Below are 26,766 nucleotides of genomic sequence, written 5' to 3' on the forward strand. Positions count from 1 at the left end.
TGGTGTGAAAATATGGGAGTCGGTGATGAATAAGTGATAAGGCGATGGGAGAGTGAGAGATAACCACCTCTCATGGCAGGTATGTCTTTAATTGGATGTCCCACCCCCATCCGTTGTCTTCCCCCCAATCTTCTGAGACAATGCAAGTGAGGAAAATCCTATTCCTAATTAATGCAGCTATAATGATGGGTCCAGCTGTGCCCCCCCTGCCCCCTCAGAATGTTGATTAAGAAGCGGTGGAGGTGGGAAATCCATGAGATAAACCTGAACAGTCATGTTTTTGTTGTATAATTGATGCAAAGAAAGGCAGTTATTTCTATACGGGGGTCTGCTTTTGGCTACGGCATAATGTGGGAGTGCTTTAGTCAAAATAGTTCCAAGAAAAGAAAATGAATTTAAAAAAAAAACATGCTGCAGCAGCGCCCACACTCTTACTGTGGCAAGTGATCTCAAGGAAGGGAGGTGGAAAAGCATTAAAGCTGCAATGGCTCAGCACCAGTGATAACACGGTGAATAAAAATAAAAATAAGAAGGGACGTTAGTTTCTTGAACTTCCTGAAATGGTTCAAAGATCTGAGTGCGGATGTAATAGGTGCCAGTTTTGCTTAAAGGAGCACCATCCAGATTGAGCGCACCAACTTCAGTGTACCAGTTATGGCTGCAGCTCCTTTGCCAATGAAAATTGATTTATACACCTTTTTTATAGGAGCTCAACACCCACACTTCTGGGGTGATGGAGGCTCAGGAATTAAAATGGGCATATTTTGATGGGATTGGTTGTTGCCAGTCCACAGGTGACCAATTGCAAACCTTGTAGACATTAATGGATGTGTCTGTATGATGCAAGGCTTAAAGTACTTTTCTAAACCGAGGTAGTTCAAGGCGGCATGGTGGCTCAGTTGTTAGAGCTGTCGCCTTTCAGCGAGCATGTCGCCAGTTCAAATCCCGGCTGGAGGCCTTTCTGGGTGGAGTTTGCATGTTCTCTCCGTGCATTTGTGTATTTTCTCCGGGTACTTCAGTTTCCTCCCACAGACCAAAAACATGCATGTTAGGCTGATTGGTGACTCTGAATTGTCCCTAGGTGTGAGTGAGAGAGTGAATGGTTGTTTGTCTCGTTTATCTCTGTGCCCCTGTGATGGACTGACTGGAGACCTGTCGAGGTGTCAGTCACTGACTGACTGATCGACCAACGCACCAACGGACGCACTGACCGATGAACTGACCGATGGACGCACCGACGTACCGACACACTGACCAACGTACCGACGCACTGACTGGTGCACCGACCGACGCACTGACCGGTGCACCGACCGACGAACCGGCGCACCGACCGACGAACCGGCGCACCGACCGATGAACCGGCGCACCGACCGACGCACTGACCGACTGACCGACTGACGGACGCAACGTCTGACGGACACAACGTTCGACCGACGGACACATCGACCGACGGACGCACCGACCGACGGACACACTGACCGACGGACGCACCGACCGACGGACGCACCGACCGACGGACGCACTGCCCAACGGTCACACTGACCGACGGACGCACCGACTGACGGACGTACCCATGCACCGACGGTCACACTGACCGACGGTCGCACCGATAGACGAATGCACCGACTGACCAATGGACGCATCGACACATTATTTTTTTAGTCTCTGTTTGTCAGTAAACTTTTTCTTGTCTGGGACATAACTTTTGTTCTGCTCAAGATAATTTAACTAAACTTCCTACACTTTTGTACCACCGTGTCACATAACCATTTCATTACCACAACTTCAAGTTCAAGATCACAAATCAATGTCAACGGTTGTACAAGGTCTTTCCTATAGGTTGCTGTAAAATAGTTTGTCGACGGATGTATAATGCGCCATACTCTTGTTGTGTTTGTTTGTTTAGCCGTGGCAGCCATGTTTATTCTTGTGGTATTTTGCTAACAAACACATGAATGCATATTTTATGTGCACACGTTCGAAAGCAGCCTATAAAAATATAAAAATGAATTCAGTTTTCAATTTAGTTTATTTATATAGCGCCAATTCACAACAGAAGTCATTTCAGAAGTTAATAAATGAACGTCTTTAACAAACATAACCTTTTTTTTCTTCATAATTTTGTTATATTTCAAAGCAAACAATCTGTATCAAAACACATCAGAAGATTATAATTTTTTTTAATCAAGCACAGCCAAACACTACATTAACTTTTCCAAAACTTCTTAACCTCTTTTAAACGTCTACATATTTTCTGTTAAATTGTTGCTTTAGATGGTTGCAGTGTTTTATACCTCAGGCCCGCGCCGCTTCTCACCTCAAATTAATTCTCTTACATGTCTGGATTGTGTCGTCCAGGTTCGGTAAGAAGAAAGACGACAAAAGCAAAGGATCAAAGAACAAACTGGATGTCCTGAGCGAGGAGGAGCTGGACCGTGTCCCTGACAGCAGAGACAGGTGAAGGAAATGGATTTGTGTTTTTGTAAAGACCGAGGTCAAGGATACTGGTTATGTTGCCTCATGAATAACAGACTCACCCCTCGACAGCTACGACCCACGTTACCAGGAGATCCACTCTGGCTACACCACCCCGGACCGGAACTCCCTACCCGATGTGGAAGATGACGACAGCGACCCCCACTACGCTCGCATCGGCAAGTTCCGCCAGCCCCCCTCTCCGCTGTCCCCCAGTCGCACACCCTCGCCGGCATTGCCTTCAGGAGGGCAAAACCTGCCTCAGGCACCCCCCAGTGACATAGAAGGACTCTACGCCAAGGTGAACAAGTTCAGACCACCACCAGGTTCGCAGAACCTGCCACAGGCAGAGAGGTGAGCGTGGGATACATCACAACTTTCTGCTGTTGTTTTTTTCTTTCTTCTGAGGTAACCTAAAAGTCTGGGGTGTCCAGTCCTGGTCCTGGAGGGCCACTATCCTGCATGTCCTAGATCAGGGGTGTTCTGTTCATCAAGAGCCACTATCCTTCATGTCTAAAATCAGGGGTGTTCAGTTCTAGTCCTTGAGGACCACTATCCTGCATGCCTTACATCAGAGATGTTCAGTCCTGATCCTTGAGGGCCACTATCCTGCATGTCCTAGATCAGGGGTGTTCAATCCTGTTCATTGAGAGCCACTATCCTTCATGTCTTTAATCAGAGATGTTCAATCACATGTCCTTGGATCAGAGATGTTCAATCCTGGTTCCTGATAGCCACTATCCTGCATGTTCTTGATCAGGGGTGTTCAATCACATGTTCTTGATCAGGGGTGTCCAATCACATGTTCTTGATCAGGGGTGTTCAGTTCTAGTCCTTGAGGACCACTATCCTGTGTGTGTTAGACTTGTCTCCAACAAAAGATAATCAGTTGTCGACGTAGTTAAAGTTCGTCCAGTGGTTCACGAGATATTTTTCTAACAGAACAGCCACACAAACCCCTGTAAAAACATTATCGTCCCCCTTTCATCTTTTGGCGACAGACCGTGAATAATGTGTTTCGGTTGTTTTTACGTCTTAACTGCATATAAAATCCTGAGTACTGTTTGTACCGCATTTACTTTGTAAAACAAACGGGTGAATAAACTGATATATTTAAGGTGAGGCACTTTATGAAAGACTAACAGATGCTGTTTCCAGAAGACGTTTCAAAGAAAGAAAAATCTCCTAATTTGTCGCCGTAACAAGTCGCTCTCGATGATTCGACTCACGGTCGTTAATCATTTTTTAACAGTTTTTGTTCTATTTCAACAATTCTTGAATTTCCTCTTCTCCCTCTGTCTCCTGACACGTTTCCCTCCTCGTGGTCTTCGACTAACTGTAGCACAATTTCTGCCGGCGCCATGTTTGTCAACGGCACCGGTGTCGGTCGTTGTTAACCCGGGCCTCGACCGATCCGGTATAGTATTGCTTTTATGAACTCGCCTTATTCCAGCTACTATTTAGCTGTTTTGTGCTTTTTCAGCAGATTCCACCTTTTTTGAACAAATTTCTGCTCTTTCCGCCTCATTCTGGTAGTTTAAGCTTCTTTCTGCGTTTTCAGCTTTTTTTTTTTTTTTGCTAAATTCAGCCTTTTTTTTATTTTTAGCTTATTTCCTAATTTTTGTGCCTATCTAAGAGAGCAAATAAATGTTCTTTCTTTCTTCTGCTACTTTAGGCTAGTTCTTCATGTCAGCTACATTTCAGCATGTTTTTAGCTAATTTCAGCTGTTTTTCAGCAAGTTCTTCTGCAATAAGCATTCACACTGCATTTTCACAGGACACGCATTTTCTCTAGTTAAGTTTAGGGTTTAGTTCTTAAATGTAGCTTTTTTAGCAATGGTAGAAACACGCATATTGGAGCGTTTTAAAGTACTTAAATAATAAATGTTTTGACTTTGAGAAAAATGTATTCTATATAACAATATTCAGATGTCAGAGCAGTTCATTTTAAGTCCAACGAAGGCTTCAGTGCTCCATCTGAAACCTCTGAAAGCTTAACTTGCAGCTACTTTTGTCTGTGAGACGAAGAAAAACGAGCAAATCTGCGGAGGATTCTAATGCAAATTCATAATTTCCTGTGCGAAATAATATGAGCCACATTAAAACTTCCCTCAACTTAAAGTCTCTGACAGAAATTATTGACTTGCAAATCAAACGCTAAGCCCCCCCCCCCCCCCCCCCCAAGACACCCAATCTCATCCAGAAATAGACGATTCGGGAAAAGAGAAGGGTTGGACATGGAGAGGAGACAGATGGGAATGGAGAGAAGCAACAGACGGGAGGGAAAGAGAGACAAGAGAACGTTGGAGAGAAAACGAAGGGAGCCGGAGCCAAAAGTGGAGAGAAAATAAAATGTAAGGCAGAGAAAACCGGAGAGAAGTGACAGAAGAGTTGATGCACATGAAGAGGAGGGGGGATAATTAGCCACCGTCTAGCAGCCTGACAGATCTGTTAGACCACTTTAGCTCTCATCCACTAGTGGTGGGTACTTCATTACCAGCCTGTTTTCTCCCTGTCCTCCGTCTTCTCCCTCAGACTTTCCCTCCTTCTGAATCTACAACACAATGGATGCGTCGCTCGTCTATTTCGCCCGTTTGACTACATGTTTGTACGAGAGGCGTTACCGTGATGGAGGAGGAACCTCTTTAGCTTATAAGCGTGTCTTTGAGGGCAATGATCTTTAATAATCTCATTGGTAAAGGTGTTGTTTAAATAAGTTGTGGTAGGAGTGGAGAGGGGGTTGGATATTTATTTATTTTATTTACCCTTTATTTATCCAGGTAGTCTCAGTGAGCTACGAGAACTCATTTTCAAGAGAGACCTGTTTAGGGAGCAGATGGTGGAGGTTAAGGGCCTTGCTCAGGGGCCCAGAGTGGGGCGAATGATGGTGGAGGCAGGTGTAGGTGTTCCATCTTTTCCACCTACATTTTGATGTTGACTGTCGGGGGAGTCGAACCGGCGACCTTCCAATCACAGGTCCACTTTCTCTAACCTCTGCGCCACCACACCCCATTCACGGAAAGGTCCCCAATGAAAATTGGGTTTGTCCAAATCAAAGATGGCCACCACCATTTTTATACATAAACAAGCCGCCTGGTCATTTGAGGAAACCGTGCTTTCTCGTTTTTATATTGCTTAAAAGTAGGGGGCCCTTGGGGTGTCCAAAGATTAATCTATGGTGATCAGTGCCACCACTGGCCACCCACTTGCTCTGCCATTGCACCTGGTGGTGGATAAAATGGTCCCCCCCCCATTCGCTAGGATCCTTCACTCGGCGTAAAAACTCCCTCTGTTTTTCTCCACAGTGTAACTCATCCACTTGAACATCTTGCACCAAAAACATTTAGGCTTACTTCATTCTCTGTTCAGTTCCAGTCCAGAAATAAAAACACTCATCTCCAAAACTACAAACATTCACTTTTCCAATCCCTCACCCACGAGAGACATAGGTGTTCCAACACCCTCTGTATTGGTTGTTATTTGGGTTAACTTTGAAAATAATCTTGTGGACAATCTGAATTCCTTGAAGTGAGTTAGCACTTGATGTGCTTTTTGGTGTCTCTCAGCTACTACCACACCAAACTTTAGCTGAATATCTGTCAAACTGATCGATTTATAGCCCTGTATGTGTCGATTCAAGATGCTAATACAACTTTGATACTTAACTCAAACAATAAGGACCTAATTTTGAGTGAGAAACTTGTCTCCAGATGTTGACGGTATTAACATTGCAATGGACCACTTCAGTATTAATTATTAACATAACTGGCTACTCCGAGAGCCGAGTATCAGAATAGCCAAATAGATTTAAGATTAAAGATGGCCGCTACAGCCAACAGAAAACACAAAACCCTGTCACTTCTCAGCGTCATATGACCTTAGTCTAAAACTCTCGACATGTACGTCTTTTAACTTGGACGACGTTTTTGATTTGTAAGAACTTTCTGAACATTGTGGAGCCTTTACAGACCAAATCCTTAAAAATGTAATAAGTGGATCTAAGGAACGCCGATGAGTGAGGAGGGCTTGAATTAGGTTTGGACTTGCTAGAGTTCTTGCTGTTAGTTATTTGTACCCAATGCTGCCATGTTTTTGGAACGGAACCTTTCCCAAAAACCAGACCTACACAACATAAAACCAAGACATCCGTATTGTCTTGTGGGTGCCATTGACGCAAGTGTCTTCTGCCGTTTGCTGCTTTTGTTCCTCCACTGCCGGCGTCTGCAGGTTCTCTTTTACAAAGTCCATCCGTACAAGCTCAACAGGATGGTGGGCGCCCTTTCTTTCAGGCACACACTGATACGTTTTCGCACATGATCAGAAATAGACACCATGCCAACAACATGTAATAAATCAGGTTGGAAGGCCGCTGTAACCTAGCAACAGTGCTCTGAAAGCATGAGGAATACAACGCGCGTACTGTAAATCTACATATGCACAGAAACAACCGCATCACTGCATGCATCGTCAGTTCCCATAGTTTTATCTCTTTTTAAAGCCGGTCAGGGCTCCGCCCTTTCCGTCACAACCCTCGTCGGTGGACTTCCAGCACTCTCCCTAATTTACCGTCAGACATTTTCATTAGGCCTTCAGCGGCAGGTGCGTACGCTGACGAGCGTCACATTTGATTAGAGCTCCTCTACAGGCCCGACCTGTGGAGAAAAAAGGTTAGCTACGCTTGTCAAATCTTATTAGCCAGAAGGCAGTCTTTGTATCTCCGGCAAGTATCGGGGAGGATGAGATGAAAGAGGAGCGAGGCCAGAGAGCAGAGATGTGAAGACTCCTGAGAGGCGCGTTGTTGAAGCTGCCACCGCGCTAAGAAAAGCACTGCGGAGGTGAGCTCGTAAATGACACATCAGTGAGCGAGTTGGCGGGCTTCTGCCGTGATTCTTCCACGGGCGTTGCACGCTTCTAGGTTTACCCGACATGGTGACAAAGTGCACTTCTTAAACCACTTTAGACAAGTGTGACTAATTAATGAAATGTTGGAGGAGGATGCTACGCGATCTCTCAGATCTGGATTCGTTGGGTCATTCTTCAGCTCCTTCATTGTTTGTCTCTCCCGTAGAGCGACGCATTGTAAAAACCAGACGTCGTTTAAAGATTTTTACCCATTAAGACAGATGTTGGAACTGTCTGTATTACAAACAAAATGAGATCTTGTTTTCTGTCAACTGCCAGAGAACAACAAGAAAAAAGAAAGAAAATCAGTTCCTCCTGAATCGGCGCATCATTAGAGCCGGCTGTATATGAAGCTGTACTCGTCGTCTGTCACTTTAAAGTGTTTTCTGTTGCCGAGATCTCAAAGCAATTAAATTGTTTTCTTCTTTGCCTTCAAGCCTCTTCCTGTGAACGAACCCAAAGATTTAAAAGCTTTTGTTTGGACAGAATTGCCTAGGTAGAGTTAAAATGTTCTCTTACTTTATGAAAGACACACAAATTAGAAATTGGATAATTTGCCACTTAGTAAAACGTAAAAAATTAAAGATTTTCAAGTGTTGAAAATTTTCCCAGTATCTATAGCTGAAATTCGTCCGGGCCATAACTTCTGATCTACTCAAGATCATGCTTTTCTTTTATGCTTCTATGTTTTTAGGTTAGCCACCACACGGGTTGCTTCGTCTTTTACTCTTTTCCATATCGCTCTTTAAGTTTCCGTTTGATATATATATATTTTTTTGCTCTTGCTGAGTAATGATGCTTTTTCTTCCTTTCTCTTCTGCTTCAGTCGGATGTTCTGAAATACACACAAAAGAAAATATCTGAAGCGAAATGGCGTCTTAAGTGGTATCAAATTCAGCGGTGGGATTATTTAAACAAAAAGCGTTTCATTGACTCGACGCTTACTTTGTAGTTTTCACGTTTTGCGCTCGGACTGAAAGGTTTTCTTTAAATAAAAAGTCACGTGCATTGTACTCCTGCTCCGACGCAACGTCACCGCAGTAGCTGATACGACTGCTCGGGTCAGTGTACCATGCTTGAGCCTATTAGCTTAGCCTAGCATCTGTTGGTGCAGCTTTTTATGGTTTTGTAGCCGAGAGTGACCATTTCAGCAGCTGGAGGACCAGAGAACTGGACATTTTGAGATTATAAAGATACTGTATATAAGTAACGACTGTCCATAAACGTCAAGGCCAGGGCTATTCAACTGGTGGCCCAAGGGCCAAATCAGGCCCATGGGTGGGCTCGGTTCGGCCCACCAATGAGTTCATTTTTAAATAAAACTAGATTTTAAATTGTTAAACAAACGTACTTAATGACAGTAACTGCTGTTTGTCCGACCCTTGAGCTCTTGGCTTTCAGTAATTATGGCCCCTGAGCAGTTTAGTTGAATACTAAATGAGGTCAAAATCAGAATAGTTTTTCCCATTTGAGACCCTTTTTTTCCCCTTCTTTTAAGTTTGTTTGTTCCAATTTTTTAACTTCCATGTCCTGGATGACTGATGATCCACACCAACATATGAGACTAGCGTTGCGCTGGACCGTATCAATGCTAACGTGATGGCTAGATAGCTGGAGTTTGTTTCACTTTCAGTGCGTCGCTCCCGTTCCAAAAATACAACCGTGCGCTGGAGTGGCGGGCAAGAGGCGAGATCAAATGTAAAGACTGGGCAAAGCAATCGCGGTAAATAATAATTTAACGGATTCTGATTACACGGCATTTTCAGGATTGATGCACGCTAACACGTGTAGCATCCATGTTTCGTACTGCGTGTGACGTCACGTCTTGTTCCGAGGGTCACTTCAGAACTGTAGACTATTCACACTGGAGTCTGATGGAGGTCACGTTTAAATAAAAACAGGAACATACCGAAGCATCAGGTCTGAGCGTTACGACCTGCAGTGTGAACGTAGCCGAAGTCTAGTCGTAGATGTGGAATGCGGAGATCCCCAACCAATGGGCCAAACGCCGGTACGGGTCCATGGATTATTTATCCATGGTCCGTGGTGGAGTGGAGACGGCTCAGCATGAGGGAAATGGAGCGCGACCTCTGTAGCTTTTTAGCTAGCGAGTTTGCATTACTAGCTTAGCGCTATTTATCGTATCTTCGTGTCTCTTTCTTTCTACTGAAGACACCGGATGACAAAAGGCTCAACTCCGATGCTCTTCACTGACCCCTCCCTTTTTCTTTTTTCTCTTTTTTTGACTGACTTCCTTAGATAGAGAACTTTACTAACTGGCTTTTCTATGTATGTGAATGTTCCTGTAAAGTGCCCTGAGACGACTTTGTTGTGATTTGGCGCTATATAAATAAACTGAATTAAATTTAATTGCATTTTTTAAAATCTGGTTTAACCATCGAAAATCGCGTTTTAAGATTGTTAAAAGCAGCTAAGCTGAGAAGCTAAGCTACGAGCTAAGCTAACAGGCCGACATGGGGGAAACAAAACCTCCATCTTGTTGAAGCTCCAAGAAGCTGAGAACTTATTTACGATTTTTTTTAAATTAAAAGCTTTGTGTGAAAAATGCTATGCTTAAGAGCTCAAATCACACCGAGCGTCCGCCATTTTGAGAACTGAAAAAAAGACAGTCCTTGTCATGTCAAGGGGTCTCCCTTCCATTTTTCTTAAAGAGACATGCTGCTCGCTCCCTCACTATCCATCCTTTGGTTCAAACAGTCTTTTACTGCCGTCTGGTGGTCAAAAAAGGTACTACCCACAAAATAAATTAACCAATGTTTTTTCTTAAATTTGACAATTACTAATTATTGTCAAATTTCAAACAATATTATCGTTTATCGCAATAATTTCCGAGACAGTTAATCGCCCAGCAACATTTTTTATCGTGACGGCCCTATGTAGTGCTCCTCCTACTGAGCTAGTTGGCTAATTGTTTAATTAAAAGATGATTGGCTAAAGCGCTGACATCATTAATCCTTTCTGAGCTGCAACATGGTCCTGATTGGATCGTGTTGAATTAGTTCCCGATTTAACTCTTCGCCGGCCTAAATAGAGTTGCAGGCCAAATATGGCTGAAGAGCCACCAGATGATGTTCATTAGCTCCTCCACGCTATTTTTTTTGTGTCAAAGTTATTTTTTAGCTCCGCATTAAAGACATTAAGCTTCTATTAGCAGCATGTGCCTGGCTCTGTTTTAACACTCGTACAGTAAATAAATAAATAAGTAAACAAACTTGGGAAATCAGCCTGCTGAATCGTAAACCATCAAACTGCTACTAAATATATGTCTTCACCTTCCACTAGTGTTTTATACACAATCACCCTCTGTCTTCGGCCATTAGTATAATATTTGGCGTTGACAGTGATGGAGGCTGCGACATTATGAGATAATTACAGCATTGTTTCATTTGGACAAAATGGCAGACCTAATTACGAGCCCAGGGATTGTCTACTGGGATCATTGGATGGGTGGTGACGTGGAAAATAAACCTCAATGTGCAGCCATTCTCTGAGGGACTGTGTTCCCTTTAAGTTCAATAAAAAAAAAACAAAAGGTAACAAATAATTCGGCTCTTTTGCTGTGAAGTGTTTGCTGAATGAAACCCGTCAAAAGACAACGATTAGGTGTCCGTCGTTCTAAAACGGAAGCGATGATCGGGCGTTTCACCGCAGCACAGAAACGTTTAAAAGTCGTTCTCTGGTGGAAGGAAACCCGTTGGTCTCCGGCACTTTTCTGCGGCTCAAACACAGATCTGTGCAGACTCGTAGCAACACGTTGAATATCAACGCTCCGGCTCAGGCGTTTGAGTGACTCAGCCGTCTGTCCCCAGTGAGACGGCTGGAAGACGGGCTGCATTAAATGAGGTGCGCCGTCACGAACCGCGCATCCCACATACCAAACCACAAGGACGGATGCACGGAGGACCGCACACCCAAGCAGATTTTCTAATTAAACACGGAGGTCACGGGAGAGACTTAAGCATGCAGGCTTTGGACTCCACTAATGAAGCTCCCGCTCAGTGCTCTGTCCTCTCTGTTTGGGTCAATATCTGCCTGCAGGTCACACCGTTCGAATGAGAGATTGTTTATAGTCCCCCGTCGCCGAGTCGAGGGGGAATTGGAAATACCATTCGACCGTATGTCCAACCGTGCATGCGATCGTGGTAACATGAACACTAAGTGAGGTACCAACTTCCATTTTGGTGTGTGGCTGTATCTAGGTGTAAGGAAGGCTCCTTTCACAAATCAGGATCAACATCCAAGATGGTTGTCGCCATGTATATATTAGAGTTGCATTCAGGCCTAATAAATCCGGCCCAGACCGAGCCCGTATTTAAAATTTTTTCCAAGCCCTACCCGGACCCAACAGATTACCGGTAATTAAAGGACTGATCCCCCAAAAAAACAACTTTTACTGCTTTTGTAAACAAATCAGTTTGACATGATGGCTTTAAAAACATAATGAAAGGAAGATAAGATTTATGTTTATTAACAAGTCACCAAATGGATATCAAAATACAAAACTAATAGCCTAAAAATCAACTATAAAGATCGGCTTTTATACAGACAAACAAAACTATTTTTAGAGCAAAATTATTTGGAAAAATATAGAACAAGGCTATTTTAATTGAACACGCTGCTCACTTCGGCTTTTGTAGATGCTGCTGCTTCTTCACCACAGATGAGAGGAGGTGCGGAAACGCGCGCAGCCAGTGATCAGCTGATTGATCCATCCATCCGTCCATCTATTCTCTTTACCCGCTTCTTCCTTTTCGGGTAGCGGAGGTCACTGGTGCCCATGTCCAGCAGTCACTGTGCGAAAGGTGTAGTACACCCTGGACAGATCGCAAGTCCACTTCAACCGGCGAGTCAGCGGATGCACCCGGCCGGTGACAGGTTGTCAATCTGAGCTTAACGCGACTTTTTAAAACCATTTGCTGCGTTAACGCTATAATAACAAGTTAACATGAACACCATTAATATATCTATATATATATATATATATATATACACACACACAGTAGTTCCTCGGAAAAACTGCAATGTCGGAATGGTAGTACAAGTAGTAAGTAGTAATATATATATATATATATATATATATATATATATATATATATATATATATATACACACACACACAAACCGGATTCCAAAAAAGTTGGGACACTAAACAAATTGTGAATAAAAACTGAATGCAATGTTGTGGAGATGGCAAATGTCAATATTTTATTCGTAATATAACATAGATGACAGATCAAAAGTTTAAATCTGAGTAAATGTAACATTTTAAAGGAAAAATATGTTGATTCAATATTTCACAGTGTCAACAAATCCCAAAAAAGTTGGGACAAGTAGCAATAAGTGGTTGGAAAAAGGAAATTGAGCATATAATGAACAGCTGGAAGACCAATTAACACTAATTAGGTCAATTGACAACATGATTGGGTATAAAAAGAGCTGCTCAGAGTGTCAGTGTCTCTCAGAAGCCAAGATGGTAAGAGGATCACCAATTCCACCATTGTTGCGCAGAAAGATAGTGCAGCAATACCAGAATGGTGTTACCCAGCATAAAATAGCAAAGACTTTTAAGTTATCATCATCAACCGTGCATAACATCATCAAAAGATTCAGAGAATCTGGAACAATCGCTGTGCGTAAGGGTCAAGGCCGTAAAACTCTACTGGATGCTCGTGATCTCCGGGCCCTTAAACGTCACTGCACCTCAAACAGGAATGCCACTGTCAAGGAAATAACAGAATGGGCTCAGGAATACTTCCAGAAAGCATTGTCAGTGAACACAATCCGCCGTTGCCAGCTGAAACTCTACAGTGCAAAGAGGAAGCCATTTGTAAGCAAGCTCCACAAGCTCAGACGTTTGCACTGGGCCAGGGGTCATTTAAAATGGAGTGTGGCAAAATGGAAGACTGTTCTGTGGTCAGATGAGTCACGATTTGAAGTTCACACACACAAGTGTATATATAATATTATATTTTATAATGTGTGTGTGTTCCTAGAAATGCTTTCTAGTTTTCATTGTGCTTAAAAGTATAGTTTTCTCAAATGATCGGGGTGGCAGACAATTAGTCTGTGGTGGTCAAGGCCACCACTGGCCACCCTCTGGCTCCACCTCTGCACCTGCACCTTAAATGTCTCCCTCCAGTCGCCAGGATCCGTCAATCAGACACAAAAATCCTCCCTCTGTTTTTGTTCAGTGTAACTCTGACACATTTGATTATTTTGGAGGTTTACTTTCGTTCCTCGTCGACTTCCACTCATCTGGAAAACTTCAAGCGTTCACTACTGAAACCCCTCAGCGGTGAGGACGTCGGCGCACCGCTCCTTTCTTTACACCTTAGTTTATTCGTGCACGGTTTAGTTGTGCGTTAAGGTCCAATGAGCATGTGGATGTTCCTTTTTAGGTTTTGTCCTCATTCTGTCCTGTTTTCCATCTCCTCCTCGTCACTCTTTTCCCTCCACTTTATTTATTCATTTTCCGTTGAGCTCAGTCCAACTGTCTTCTCTGTAGCTCGGTGAAGGAGCGCTCCCCCATTGCTCTGTGTGACTTTCAAATGAGAAGGCGTCTCCATCAAAATGTTTCCTGATGTTTCCGTTTCCTTCCACCTGGGCTTCCTCTGTCAGCGGCAGAAATCTGCTGATGTCTTCTCAGAGGCACCGCTTTGTGAATTTTCTGTCTGCTTTCCCGGGCTGTCAAGGGGTTGTCAAAGAATACCGTCGGATTTAATAAAAGATTACGTGGAATATATACCGTCCTCGACCTGTTTAACTCCCGGATGAGGGGGACGTCTCCACGGCAACCGAGTGACGCTTAGGCCGCGGTGCTCTCGTGTTTGACTGATCTTCCTGTCCTGATTTCTGCAGCGACCAGCGGATCCAGGGGCTGCGCCGGGAGTACCAGCAGGCCCGAGCCGCTCCGGGTTACGAGGAGCTGGACGCAGCGAGACGCCGGGTTCTGGAATACGACCCGCAACGGGTGAGCTCGCACACTGAACTGCCTCCGTTTCTGTTTCCAGCTGTAACCCTGACGTTTCCACGACTTCATCTTCTTCACCTCCCTCGTTTACCTCTGCTGCTCTTTTCTTTTCCCGTCTTTCCTTGTTTTGACTGCAGCGCCTTGAAATCTCGGATTGCTGCTCAGCTAAGCAGCCGTGGACCCTCATTGATCCGACCCGAGGAATCGTTTGATTTACCTCCGTACACTTGCAAAGTCAGCATACTCAGGCTACGAATCAATACTCATTCATCACCTGCTTTTAAACACCTTTTTTTTTTTAAAACAGTGAGCCCAAAGGTGCAGAAAATCCCTTTGATTTAGATAAAGACGTCCCACAGTTCTCTGTAAAGGCACCTGGTTTGTTTTTGGTTAAATATTAAGTGAAATATAATAAATCTGGGCCCGATCAGCTGATTCAGTGCTCACCTCCTCACGTTCTGCAGTTAGTGTTTATTGAGCAGCAGATCCTCCTGCATCAGTCTTCATTAGAGAGACACACTGTCTCTTTCGCCCGCAGGGTTTTATCACTCATTACATAAACCCACGCTGAAAGTAAGGGGGGGCTCGGTTCTCAGCCGGTACTGAAACTCTGACGCAATTAAAGCGCAGCAAGTCTGCGGCGCAGCCTCTGATCGAATTGATGTTTTTCACCCAGAAAGGGAAGCGGTGTCCACAGCGTGGTGCCGCAGCGGGTTCCCCCTCCCTCGAGGAGCCCGATAATGAAACACTCCACCTCCGATCACAGACCTGCTCACACGGTGCGAATGGAAACAGTAAAACACGGAGGGAGCGCACAAGCCGAGGACGCAGACGGAGAACAGAAGAAAACGGAACGTGTTTGTTTTATCGTCACTTTTGTGTTTTTAGGTTTTCTGTGCTGCTCAGAGATGTAACATTTACACCTTAAAGGCTGCATCAAACACATAAATGCTAGGGGTGTAACCGTACGCTAAAGCCACATTTCGGTTCGGTTCAGTTTCGGTACAAAAAAAGGCCAAAATGAAGACTTACAAAACGTTTATTTTGAAAATATGCCAAGTAAACAATATGTTTGTATAAAAGTAAATAAAAGCGACCCATTTGGATGATATTTTAAATAAACGGCACTCTTTGCAATAAATAAACGATAAAAATCTTAATAAATACAATAACAGTCAGAAGGAGAACAACAAGCAGCAACAGACTGTTTACAATGTAAATAATCAAGTTTAAAGTTTTTGACCAAAAACACCAACTTGTCCACATTTTCTGCCAAAAGCACAGATTTAGTTAGTAAATATCTCCAGCGGTGGAGAAAACCGCTCACTACCAACAGGTAGCACGAATAAAGAGGTAGAGCTTTGCTAATGTTGCAGTGTGGCTGTATTTGGCCTCATTACTCACAACCTCTTGGACCTGCTCCCACCTGTCCCTGGAAAAGTTCAGAGTTCACTCATCACAGACTTCTTAGCTGGAGGTGATCTCTGGTGGATTTCCCTGAAGAGGAAGAAGACTCAGCTGCTGTCTCTGTCCCAGACTGGAAATAAAACAGAGGTAAAAAAAAAAAAAAAATAGTTAATAAGATTATAATTTTAAATTAAAAAAGTTAATTAGATAATATTAAATAACAATACCTCTTCTTGGAACGGTTGTTATGAGGTGGTTGAATCTCTCGGTCATCATCATCATCAGGACTTTAATCTGGTCCAGGGCTTGTTGACGATCAGTTTTAGCATTTTCATAAAGTGCTGCTACAACTTTTTGTCTGAAGTGTTGACGTGATGTCGTAGCGGAGCTCAATAACTTTAAAGTCGGCGCATCAACAACAGAAACGTAGATCCAGAGCTTTAAAAACTCCTACGTCTTGTGTTATTGCTCTGGACCGATCTGAACGACCTGATAAAGGTTGTTTAAATGCCGTTATCGGTCTCTGCACCAAGCTGCTAGAAGAGACGTTCACGTTCGGATGATGTCGTTAAGTGTGTTAACGAGTTAGACGTGTTGCTGCTGCAGATCCACTCTCCATGAAACAAAGTCGACAAACAGCTTTGGATTTGTCCACTTGTCTTTTAACAAGAAAGCCATAATGTTCCCAAACAGGAGACCACAACGAGATGCTAGGCTGCTAATGCTACGCGTGCTGCAAGATAATAGTGCTGTGCTGAAACACGCTTAGAAACTGTAGTTCTGTGGCGCGTAATCTCTCATTAATTTCTCGTTAATAAGTGAAAAAATAACCGAAACAGTACTCGCGTGGACCGAACTGAACATGCCGTACCGAAACGGTTCAATACACCCACGTGTGCCGTTACACCACTAGTCTCTAACATCAAACATGTTTCGGTCTGGGGAGGGGAAAAAAAACAACATTCAGTGATGTTGCACCCCGCCGTTTGAGAACGACTGTTACGGCATCGCCGTCTGTCCGGACCATGACTTCAGATCCGCTCAAGGTGATTTAATGAAGCACCTTCCACGCATCCATCATCACTAGACGTCTACAAAGTAACGCAAGAGCAGGAAATACAGAACGAACTGATGGAAAAGTTTGGAACAAACAACCACGGAGCACCCAACCATCCAAATACCGTGGGGAAAACTGGTAAAAAGACGTAGACTAGAGAGAAACGAATGGTGTGCCCTGAATCGGGCAAGAACCGGTGTTGGAAAGACCAACCCAACTTGGTCAAATGGGGGCGTTACAGGAATGCAGCATGTGATTGTCACCAAATCCAGAATATGGAACACATTTTAACTTCCTGCACCTTAAGTCCGGTACATTTATCATCTGTAGACCTCTGTCCGGTCATCGGCAGAGCAAAGTCGTAGCCGTCAGTCTGGTGCGACACAATATGAGGACGATGATTAAGATAGAAATGCATAGAAGTATTACATTTAAATCATTTTAAAACCCACTAAAATGAAACTACTTTCATCTTAGTAGCTACTAAATATAAGCTTGAGCCAAATATTAGATGGTACCCACCACTACCCGGTGCGTTGGTTCCTCCGCTGAGCAACGTTCATCCCCAGCTGCTGGCGAAGTGGAGTCATCAGTGCCCCCGCTGTTTGATTCACTCCACATTTTGCCGTTTTCTCTGTGTGTGGTTTGAGTGGAGCATAAATGCAGACCACTTCAGAGAGGCGCTCGCTCACATCGGCCTTGTTTGATGAGCCTTTTAGCCGTCACCTCCAGTGCGGCATGCTGCTCTTTTATGCTCATGCTCAAAAAATGGTTTTCCAAGCTCTTCACACAAGGACAGACGAGCTTTTTGTTTGCTTTCTGAAGGTTATACGTGGGTTTGGAAAAAGAAAGAAAGTCTACTTTTGAGCTGGAAGAAATCAGCACGCTATGTTGTCACTGAGAGGACGTCTTCCTGCACGCTGTGGAGATGGACGTCTTTGTTGGGGGGGGGTCTACATGTCACTTTGAACTCCCTCAAACTCAGACTTCCTGTCCCCTCCACATTTCATATCTGCTCTGTCTGTGTTCCTTTCTTTCCATCAGTCTCTAATTTGACGTGTCCCCCATGTTCCCCGTCTACAGATAGGTCATCCTTGTAATTATGCCACTCACACTCTGTCTTTTTTTCCTCTATATGCAAATGATGGGCTCTCCGAAATGTTTTGATGGCTAATTAAGGCTCGAAAGTACACGGAAAGTTTCATCGTCTTTACTCGATAATCAGTCGGCAGGAACTTTTTGCTACATTCATACTTTTCGACGGCTCAGCATGCGACTAAGCGCTGCTTCTGGGGACACGTTTTAAAACGAGCAGGCTTGATTTAGGATTGGGCTTCCTCAATTTTCGAGGATTTCATAAACAGCAGCTCTATTTAGCAATCAGAACAAAGCACTGTTGATGAATGGTACTTCAACCTCTAACCTACGCCTTGCCCTTTCTTCCTGTAATTACCCCGCATTCCAAATTAATTTCTGCATGGTCCTTCTATTGTTTTTCTAGCGTCTGAAACGTTACTCAGGAAATGTCCAGTTTAGTTTGGCTGGGAGACGTTCTGTAGACTGTGTTGGACATGAAGACCATGTACAAATGTCAACAAGAACATAACGACAACATCTTTGAAGGAAACATAATTTTACAGCTCTGAAGGGGAATGGAACCACGTACTCGAGGAACATAATAATCAGAACTTATTTTATTGGTAATCAGTGTTTCCCCTAGGTCAATTGTGAGGGTGCACGATAAACCGGCCGTCCGATTTATCGGCCCCGGTTTCCTTAATTTTGGGAAATCGGAGATCGACCGATACTTACATGAGAAACCGATTTTACTGTTTTTTATTTTTTTAACAACAATTGTTTGAACTTCATTTATATTTCAGAGCACCACCTCATGGACAGTTAAAACAAGTTTGTATTGTTTCTAGGATATTGTTCAAGGGTATGTTTTTCAGTACAATAAGATTGGAAAATTGAAGGTACATTGTGACCTTATGACACCTGACGGTGTCGCTTATGAAACAAAATCGGTATCAGCCAAAATTGGAATCGGCATGTCAGACTTTTTAGAGATCGGTGATAAGTGATCGGCCAGAAAACTGCAATCGATGCACTCCTAGTCAATTGCTTTGGCAGGGTGCGCTCATGTCTTTGGGCATTAATGTCGACCGGGGGCTGGAACCGTCAGAGGACCGTTGCGCTACGTTAGGTAAATTCGGTAAGCAGGGCACCCTCATCACTGTGACCTGTCAACATTCAGTTTTGTCTCTTTAAGTGACTTAATCTCAAGAAGTGTTGCTTCTTTTGGGAATTTGAAGAAGTAATTTGTCTCACTTGGATAAATACCGAAGAGTCGTTCAAGATATTGATGGATCTGGAAAAGGTGAAGAAGAGAGTCCAGGCAGGACTGAGTGGATGGACAAAAGGGTGGCAACAAGGGTCAAAGGAAAAGTTTACAAGACAATGGTGAGACCATTTGTACTGTTGTACAATATGGTTTGGAGACAGAGACATGGACAAAAAGACAAGACGGATGAAGATGTTTGGTTCTCCTTAGGAGTGACAAGGATGGATACGATTAGGAATGAGATCGTCAGAGGTACAGCACAGGTTGAACAACTGGGAAATAAAGTTAAAGAGGCCAGACTGAGATGGTTTGGACATGTCCAGAGGAGGGACAGTGGTTTGGACATGTCCAGAGGAGGGACAATGGGTATACTGGCAGAAGGATGTTAGAAATGCAGCTGCCAGAAAAAGAGAAAGAGAAGATGCAGTGAGAGAGGACATGGAGGTAGTTGGAGTGAGAACAGAGTAAGGACAGAGGACAGAGTGAGGACAGAGGACAGAGTAAGATGGAGGACGATGACCCCTGAAGAGGGAACGGACGACAGAAGTAGTTTTCAGAGCTGGGCAAGTTGCAAACATCCAAAAGGAACAACTACCAATCCATCTAAGGGATCAGATAAAGGAAATATTTGATGGAAGAATCTGAGCTCCATTCAAGTATTCTTTATTTATGGAAGTATTTTTTTATTCCTACAAGAGGAATATTGATGTTTAGATGCAGTTTGTCTGGATTCATCCGTTTTATCACCTCCAACTAAGTGCCTGCAGTTAGGTTTAGATTAACGAGCTCCTTCTACAGCTGGAACACAGTTTTATACTTCACTGGACAATAAACTGAAGACTTTATATCAACACTAAGCGAAGCTGATACCTACCTACACCCAATTTTATGCTGAGCAGTTTAATTCTTTTACCCTTTTTTCCCCATTATTGTGTTAGAGTAAATGTATTTAGATCTGTGCAACAAAGACTGAACCACGTGAACTCGTGCTTCTTCCCTTTAACTCGTTACCCTGAGACTTGTAAACAACATCGACACGTTAATGAACTCTGAAGGTGCACGCACACACGCAAAACGTTCACACAAGTCCTGAATACGACTTGCCATCCGTCGCACAGCTGTTTTTGTACTTCTCTCTAATGTTGTGTGCACGACCATCCATCACCTTGATGATATTTTAATGTCACATCCTCAGGCTGTCTCAATCTCTCCCTCAGTACCCCCCCCCCCCCCCCCACCCCCCCCCCCCCCCCCCCCCCCGAAACATCGGCCATCACTTCATAAATAAACCCCCACATCATTAAGTAAACACGCACCCGCTTGTCACTGTGATAGATGGCTACACACGCTCGTAGATATGCACACACACACACACGGGCAGCGGCGATCTACGTGGGGTGTATCATGCCCACAAGCTACAGCCCCCCCCCTAATGTTTTATTTTGGCGCCCACAGTCCTAATGAATCCTCAGTCGTTCGTCTGTGAACGTACAGAAAACAGCCCAGTGGAAAAGAAGCCTGAGTGTGAATGTCAGGTTTCCAGATGTAGTGAGGACGTTGACTTGGGTTTGACTCGGCAACTCAACGTCGCTGCTTCTGTCCGACGTCTCGCACCTTAAAAGGTAGAGAGGCTTACCTACTACAAACATGGACGTCACATGCGCCGTAGAATGACGGGAGCTCCACTTCGACTCGACCTTTTTTGTTCTAACTTTTTTTGCGCCTACACCGCACGCTAATGCTACGGGTATGACCGCAACACACTTGTGGAGTTTTGTGTGTCGCTGGCTTGCCATCATGCCAGCCTGCCATCGTGGTTCAGTTCCCGGCCCCCCTTCCAGCTTCTGGCCTAGGCTCTGGCCTGTCATGGCGGCTGTCTCCATGATCCTCCATCTGCCTGCACGGACCGAACTCTATGGACCTGTTCGGCTCTGCGGGGAAAACCTTGAAAGTTCTCTGTCCGCTGGACCCGGTTCAGGAGGACAGTCTGGGAGGGCAGCTGCTGCCGTCGTTATTATCATCAAGCTGCTAGCAGGGTATGCTAACGCTGCTAGCGCTAGCCTCCATCTGCCTGCACGAACTCGTTTGGTTCTGCGGGGAAACCTGGGATGTTCTCTGTCTGCCATACCAGGTTCTGGTCTGTGGTCTGTGGGGGCAGCTGCTGCGGTCCTTATTATCATCAAGCTGCGGACCAGACCTGCTAACGCTGCTAACTAGACCACGCCGCTAACAGAACAGAACCATGATGTTGAAAGAACCTCACTGCTAACCGAATCACACTGTAGATGTTTTTCTTCAACTTTGGCGCCTTGTTTTTTTTTTTTAGTATTTTTTTAATGTATTTCTTAGTATGTTAGGGTTTTTTTTGTATGTTTTTAGTATTTTTGCTGCATTATTTGATATTTCTTGTTGTTTTGTTTTTTTTGGCGAGTCGAGACGGTTCTTCTCGTCCTAAGCATTTCGTTACATTGTTGACCTTGTGTTGATTTTGCACGTGACAAATAAATCTAACCTAACATGCAAAGCAAAGGTCTAATGGATACTCTGGTCCTGCTAGAAAAGCTTCCACTGAAGTGATGTAGCTTAGCATGGAAGCTGCTTTTACACACCCGAGGGATATTATACTGGAGGGAACTTTTTACAGGATAATGGTTTTTGAGATTGTGGCAGAGTAATCAAAGCAAAACTCTAAAATTCTTCAGTCCAGTCCTTGACCATTTTTAGATGAACTGCATGCGTTTGTTGAGCTCTGATTTGAGAATCGTTACAAAATAAAAGGACTGCTTTCCTTCTGAATGGACCAGTATTTAACCAGCACGACACAAACAACCAAAATAACCAATATTCAATGGGATTTTAAATATTTTGCATGTCAAAAAAAAACCTCAGCTTGATTCTATTTCCTTATGTAATTCTGTTAAAAATACCAACAAGAACATTATTCAACTCAAACATTAATATTTTAGTGCCAACAAAGGGATTCCCAAGGAGCTTTGAGCTGAAAACACAAGTTGCGGTGATGTAAAGGAATCCAGACGTTTTCTTTACCTGCTGCTGTGTGCAGGGTTGTGGGGAGCTGGTGACGTTCTCCAGTGCTCAATGGGCGAGAGATGGGTCGCCAATGTGCCGCAACCATTAAAACATCACTTTAAAATACTTTTTATTTGTTGAAAGCATTTTTTACCCCCTCCTCAACTTGCCCACTTTTTAAATTTTTTAAGCATACGCAGCACAACATACTGTCATGGTGAGGTTCAACTGAAATGAGTACAAAAACAGCAAAGGTCACATTTGAAAAAAATACATGTTGAACTTGAATGCATCACCATTCGTGACATGGTAAAAAAAAAAAAAAAGTGGATTCCTGAAGGCCTTCCCTGTGTTTTGGTCCCGCCCACTCTGCGTCAACACGATTGGTTAATGTTTCTGTCAGTTATTAAACAGACTCCTCCTGCTGAGCCTCTAGTTGAGCTCCGCCTTCTCTGCTGACAGAGAAGTCCTGACCAATGAGGAGGAACCTTCAAATGTGTTTCTGCCTGGAAACGCTAACTTAGAAGCATCTGATTGATAACTATTTTCATGAATTAAAAACAGTTTCTTGCTCAACTGCAAAATAGTTTACAGAAAATAAGATAAATTAGCAAAAAATTGAAAAAATGCACACTGAATATATATTTTATATAGGGCTGGACGATATGGCCAAAACTTTTATCGTGGCATATTTCTTAATTTCGGTTCATCACGATATAATTCCGATATCGATATAAACAATATAAAAGCCTCAGAAAAACTGTACAAATAAATTAATGTTCACCTTTTATTTGTATTTAGCTTTCAAATAAATTTGAAATCACCGTCAAATAAACGTAAAACTCTGTCAACTGTAAACAACAACATAACCTAAGTTTCTCTTTTGCTACAGCTGTGGGTGATGTTTTAGGGACAAGTTGGCTAAAACTTTTATTGTGCTTCATCTTCTGACTCATCATATTCTGTCGAGTGGAAACTCTTCGGATGGAACAAGTTAGATGTGTTCGCACGGCTAGTTAGAACGACTCTACGTCACATTTAGCAGCGCACTGAAACCTGCAGTTTATCAGATCTTAGCTAGTTAAACCACGTCCACAACGCCGAATTAGTCTGTCCTCTCTTACCAATGATGTCATCTGCTTTCTCTTCACTTGTGAAAGCTTGTTCAGTCACATTGTGACGCTCACGGGCGCTCATTTTGAAGTGAAAACTTAACGCGCATTGGAGATTAACCTAGCCTGCTACCGCTAACGCCTTCTGGACTCGATTTCTGCGTAACATCTACGTCACCACGCACTTACGTAGTTGTGTCGCAGCTTCTTCTTCTTCTTCAGAAGAATTTCAGTGAAACGCTGTAATCATGTCGGAATATCGAAAATGTGCTTAAAACTTATCGTTATTGAATAAAATTATATCATGATATATATCGATATCGAATTAATGTCCAGCCCTAATTTTATATAAAATAAATATTAAATAAAATGTAACATTTCACATGTTCTGATCTCTTAGGCCTTCTGAAGGCGTAGACGGCCCTGAGCGTTCCCCAGTGTATTACAGATAAAAGTAATATTTACTGAAGTGGAAATATATATTTCAGTGTAAGTTTCATGACTGTCTTCATCGATGAAGAACATGCATTTTGGCTTCCAGCCAATCCACACATTTAATTTAGGATAAAGCAGCGAACATCTTTCCACCACTGACTGATGGCGTTGTTGGCTACAAGCCACGGAGCAGCCTGGTTAACAAAACGCACACAAAACAACAATCTAGACGACTAGTGTTGCCCTCGTTCCGTCCACTTCTCTCGTCCTGCACCTGAGCTTCTTCAACGTTGATGCGGCCCGTAAGAAAAACGAGCTGGTTGCATTTGTTTTGTGTGGATCTTAATATTCAGAGCCATTGCTAACAGATTGTTCTTTGTCTTCGGCTTGTAAGACACATTTAGGCTGTTTTTGTGCTTCAGCTTCCCTGCTGGTTAGACTGTCAGTCAAACACATAGATCAACCCCCTGCTCTCGGCACTGAGTCTTTTGTTTCTTTTGATGGTAAAAGAAAAAATTCAATAAAAAAAAATATAACAAACGCATTTAAAACCCAATCTGCAGGAAAAATAAAGATGTATTCTGTGTTCACGAAACCCCGCAGTATTCACTGGCTGCATCTCTAATCGGCAGACACAGTTTGTTTTGATGTTTTTCGCCCTTTTCGGCTGATTTGTCCCTGTATCAGCAGAGGCTGCATTAAAAACAATGAAACCTTATCTTTAACTTCTGTTTAAACTCTGATCAAGAATTGGTTTTCAAGTGAACAATAGACCAGATCTAGGGAAGATTAGTTCCAAATCTTTCCTAGCATTGCATTCACGTATTCAACCTTTATTTATACAGGTTAAGCCCACTGAGCCTCGGGGGCTCATTTACAAGAGAGGCTTGATTTTAACAAAGAGTGATGACAACAGTGGTCAATCATAAAAAACATATAAGTTGAGAAGAACCAATAGAATAAATTGGTATTTAAAAACAACGAAACAAAAGCAACTAGATTGTAAGGTGATGTAAAATACTAAAAGCAGGAACATGTCTGTGTTGGTTTTTGCCATGAACTCAGCATTTGTTTGAAGCCACTTAGAGAGGTCAAGGTCGAGAGCTTCAGATCTTTTTGCAAGATATTCCAGGAAACAGGAGCGGAGTAGGAGAAGGCCCTTTTGCCTAGTTCAGTCCTCACTGAGGGAACACTGCAGGTAATAATGTCCTGAGAGCGCACGCTGTAGCTGCACTCACGCAGAGACATATAGGAGGAGATGTATGAAGGCAGCAGACCAAGAAGTGATTTAAAGATGAAAATATACCAGTGAGAGAGTCTGAGTGAAGTTAATGACCAGTTAACCAGTGAATACAGGGTGCAGTGGTGGGTACGATAATCACAGCCAGTTATGAATCTTAGTGCACCATGATAGACAGCATCCAACATCTGCAGGGTTCTTGTAGGAACGTTCATGTAAATAATGTCACCATAATCAATGGAGGGAAGGAAAGTCACAGTTACAAGGCGTTTCCTAGCATTCAGAGTTAGACAGGATCTGTTTCTGAAAAAGAAACCCAGTTTAATTTCAGTTTCTTTACCAAGTTTTCCACATGGAGCTTAAAAGAGATGCAAATCAACCAAGATACCCAAGTATTTATAAGAATCAACAAACTCATTGGGAACACCATTCGAGGATAAAAACGAAGGAAGAACTGCTGGGACCGATTTTCTGTTTGAAAACTACATCCCTTTGGTTTTGTCGGCGTTGAGGACAAGTTTGAGATGGAATGAATCTGACTGGATGATGTCAAACAGCCTGCAAAAGCTGGAAAACCTTAGCAACTGTTTTAGCTTGACAATAAACAACTGTATTGTCAGCATTGGCCCATACTCCCTACAGCTTGGCCCTTAATTCAGTCGTAAATGGCCTTTTTCCATGGGCACAACTTGGCACAACGTCAAAATCTTCCCATTGAGTAGTACCACCTACTTTCATCTCGGTTCTTAGAACCAACTCGACCGAGGTTCCAAGTCGAGCTGTAGATTGGGCGTCAGCAGGTTGCAGGTCACTGACTGACCAGAGAGAAAGAATCAAAAACCACTTTTTATCAAAACTCTCAACAGCAGCATTTGTTTTTCAAACACTCACTAATTAAATCCCTCAGCGATGGGGGACATTGGTGTTCTGCTTGTTTTCTTTACAAACATGTATTATACACCCATGAAAATGGCCAAACAAAAAACAAAATCGTGCCATATGAGGCGGTGACGTCTCCTTGCTTATTCGCTTATGAAATAATTCAGACAAACTAGTCCAAACACCGATAAATGGACTTGGTGTATGGGCTCTGACTCAGCCACATGTTTGGAAACCGTGCCACGGGATGGTGAGTGTTGCGTGACTTTATTTTCCTATTTCGCTCACGTGAAACTTTGATATTTTAAAAATAGTTCTGTTTTTCAAGCAGCCTTGCTACGACGATCCAACACACAGGTCGCACTCGTTTTGAAAACCACCAAGACCGTGTAGAACCGAGTCGTGGTGAGACCGGACAATGAATGGCAAAAGAGTCGCCGTTAAAACACTATGTGAGATTGGACGCACCAAATCTTCTGGGGTCTTTCTTCACAATAAGAATTGAGACGCCCTTCCCATCAGTTTGAACCCACAAAACGGGGTGGGTGTGGATGAGTGGTTAGAGCAGTCATCCTCCAATGCAAGAGTTGGGGGTTCGAATCCACCAGCAGTCACATGCCGAAGTGTCCCTGGGCAGGACACTGAACCCCTCATAGCCTCTGATGTGTGTCCCATCAGTGTATGAATGTGATAAAGCTCTGATTAGTCTCTTTAGAATGATTTGTTCAATTAGCTTTGTAGAGATCTAGTAGAGTGCTGAATAGGTAAATGAGACACAGATTGTAAAGTACTTTGAGTGTCTTGATAAGATAGAAAGGCGCTATATAAGTACAGTCCATTTACCATTCCATTTACAAAAACGAAGAGCATGGCTTAAAAGTAAAAAGAACGGTT

At 43.3% G+C, this 26,766-nt stretch overlaps 1 protein-coding gene across 1 annotated transcript in view; it reads left to right on the forward strand.

The window, feature by feature from the left end:
• pard3ba (par-3 family cell polarity regulator beta a) overlaps nucleotides 1-26,766 on the forward strand; it is a 216,863-nt gene that overhangs the window by 144,553 nt on the left and 45,544 nt on the right. The window contains exons 20-22 of the mRNA XM_037696743.1: nucleotides 2,359-2,457; nucleotides 2,548-2,829; nucleotides 14,257-14,368. Coding sequence (XP_037552671.1) covers nucleotides 2,359-2,457; nucleotides 2,548-2,829; nucleotides 14,257-14,368 — 493 coding nt within the window. The remainder of the gene's footprint in view (nucleotides 1-2,358; nucleotides 2,458-2,547; nucleotides 2,830-14,256; nucleotides 14,369-26,766) is intronic.

The sequence above is a fragment of the Nematolebias whitei genome, chromosome 23 (genome assembly GCF_014905685.2).
Source record: "Nematolebias whitei isolate Nwh7 chromosome 23, NemWhi1, whole genome shotgun sequence".
NCBI classification, from domain to species: Eukaryota; Metazoa; Chordata; class Actinopteri; order Cyprinodontiformes; family Rivulidae; genus Nematolebias; species Nematolebias whitei.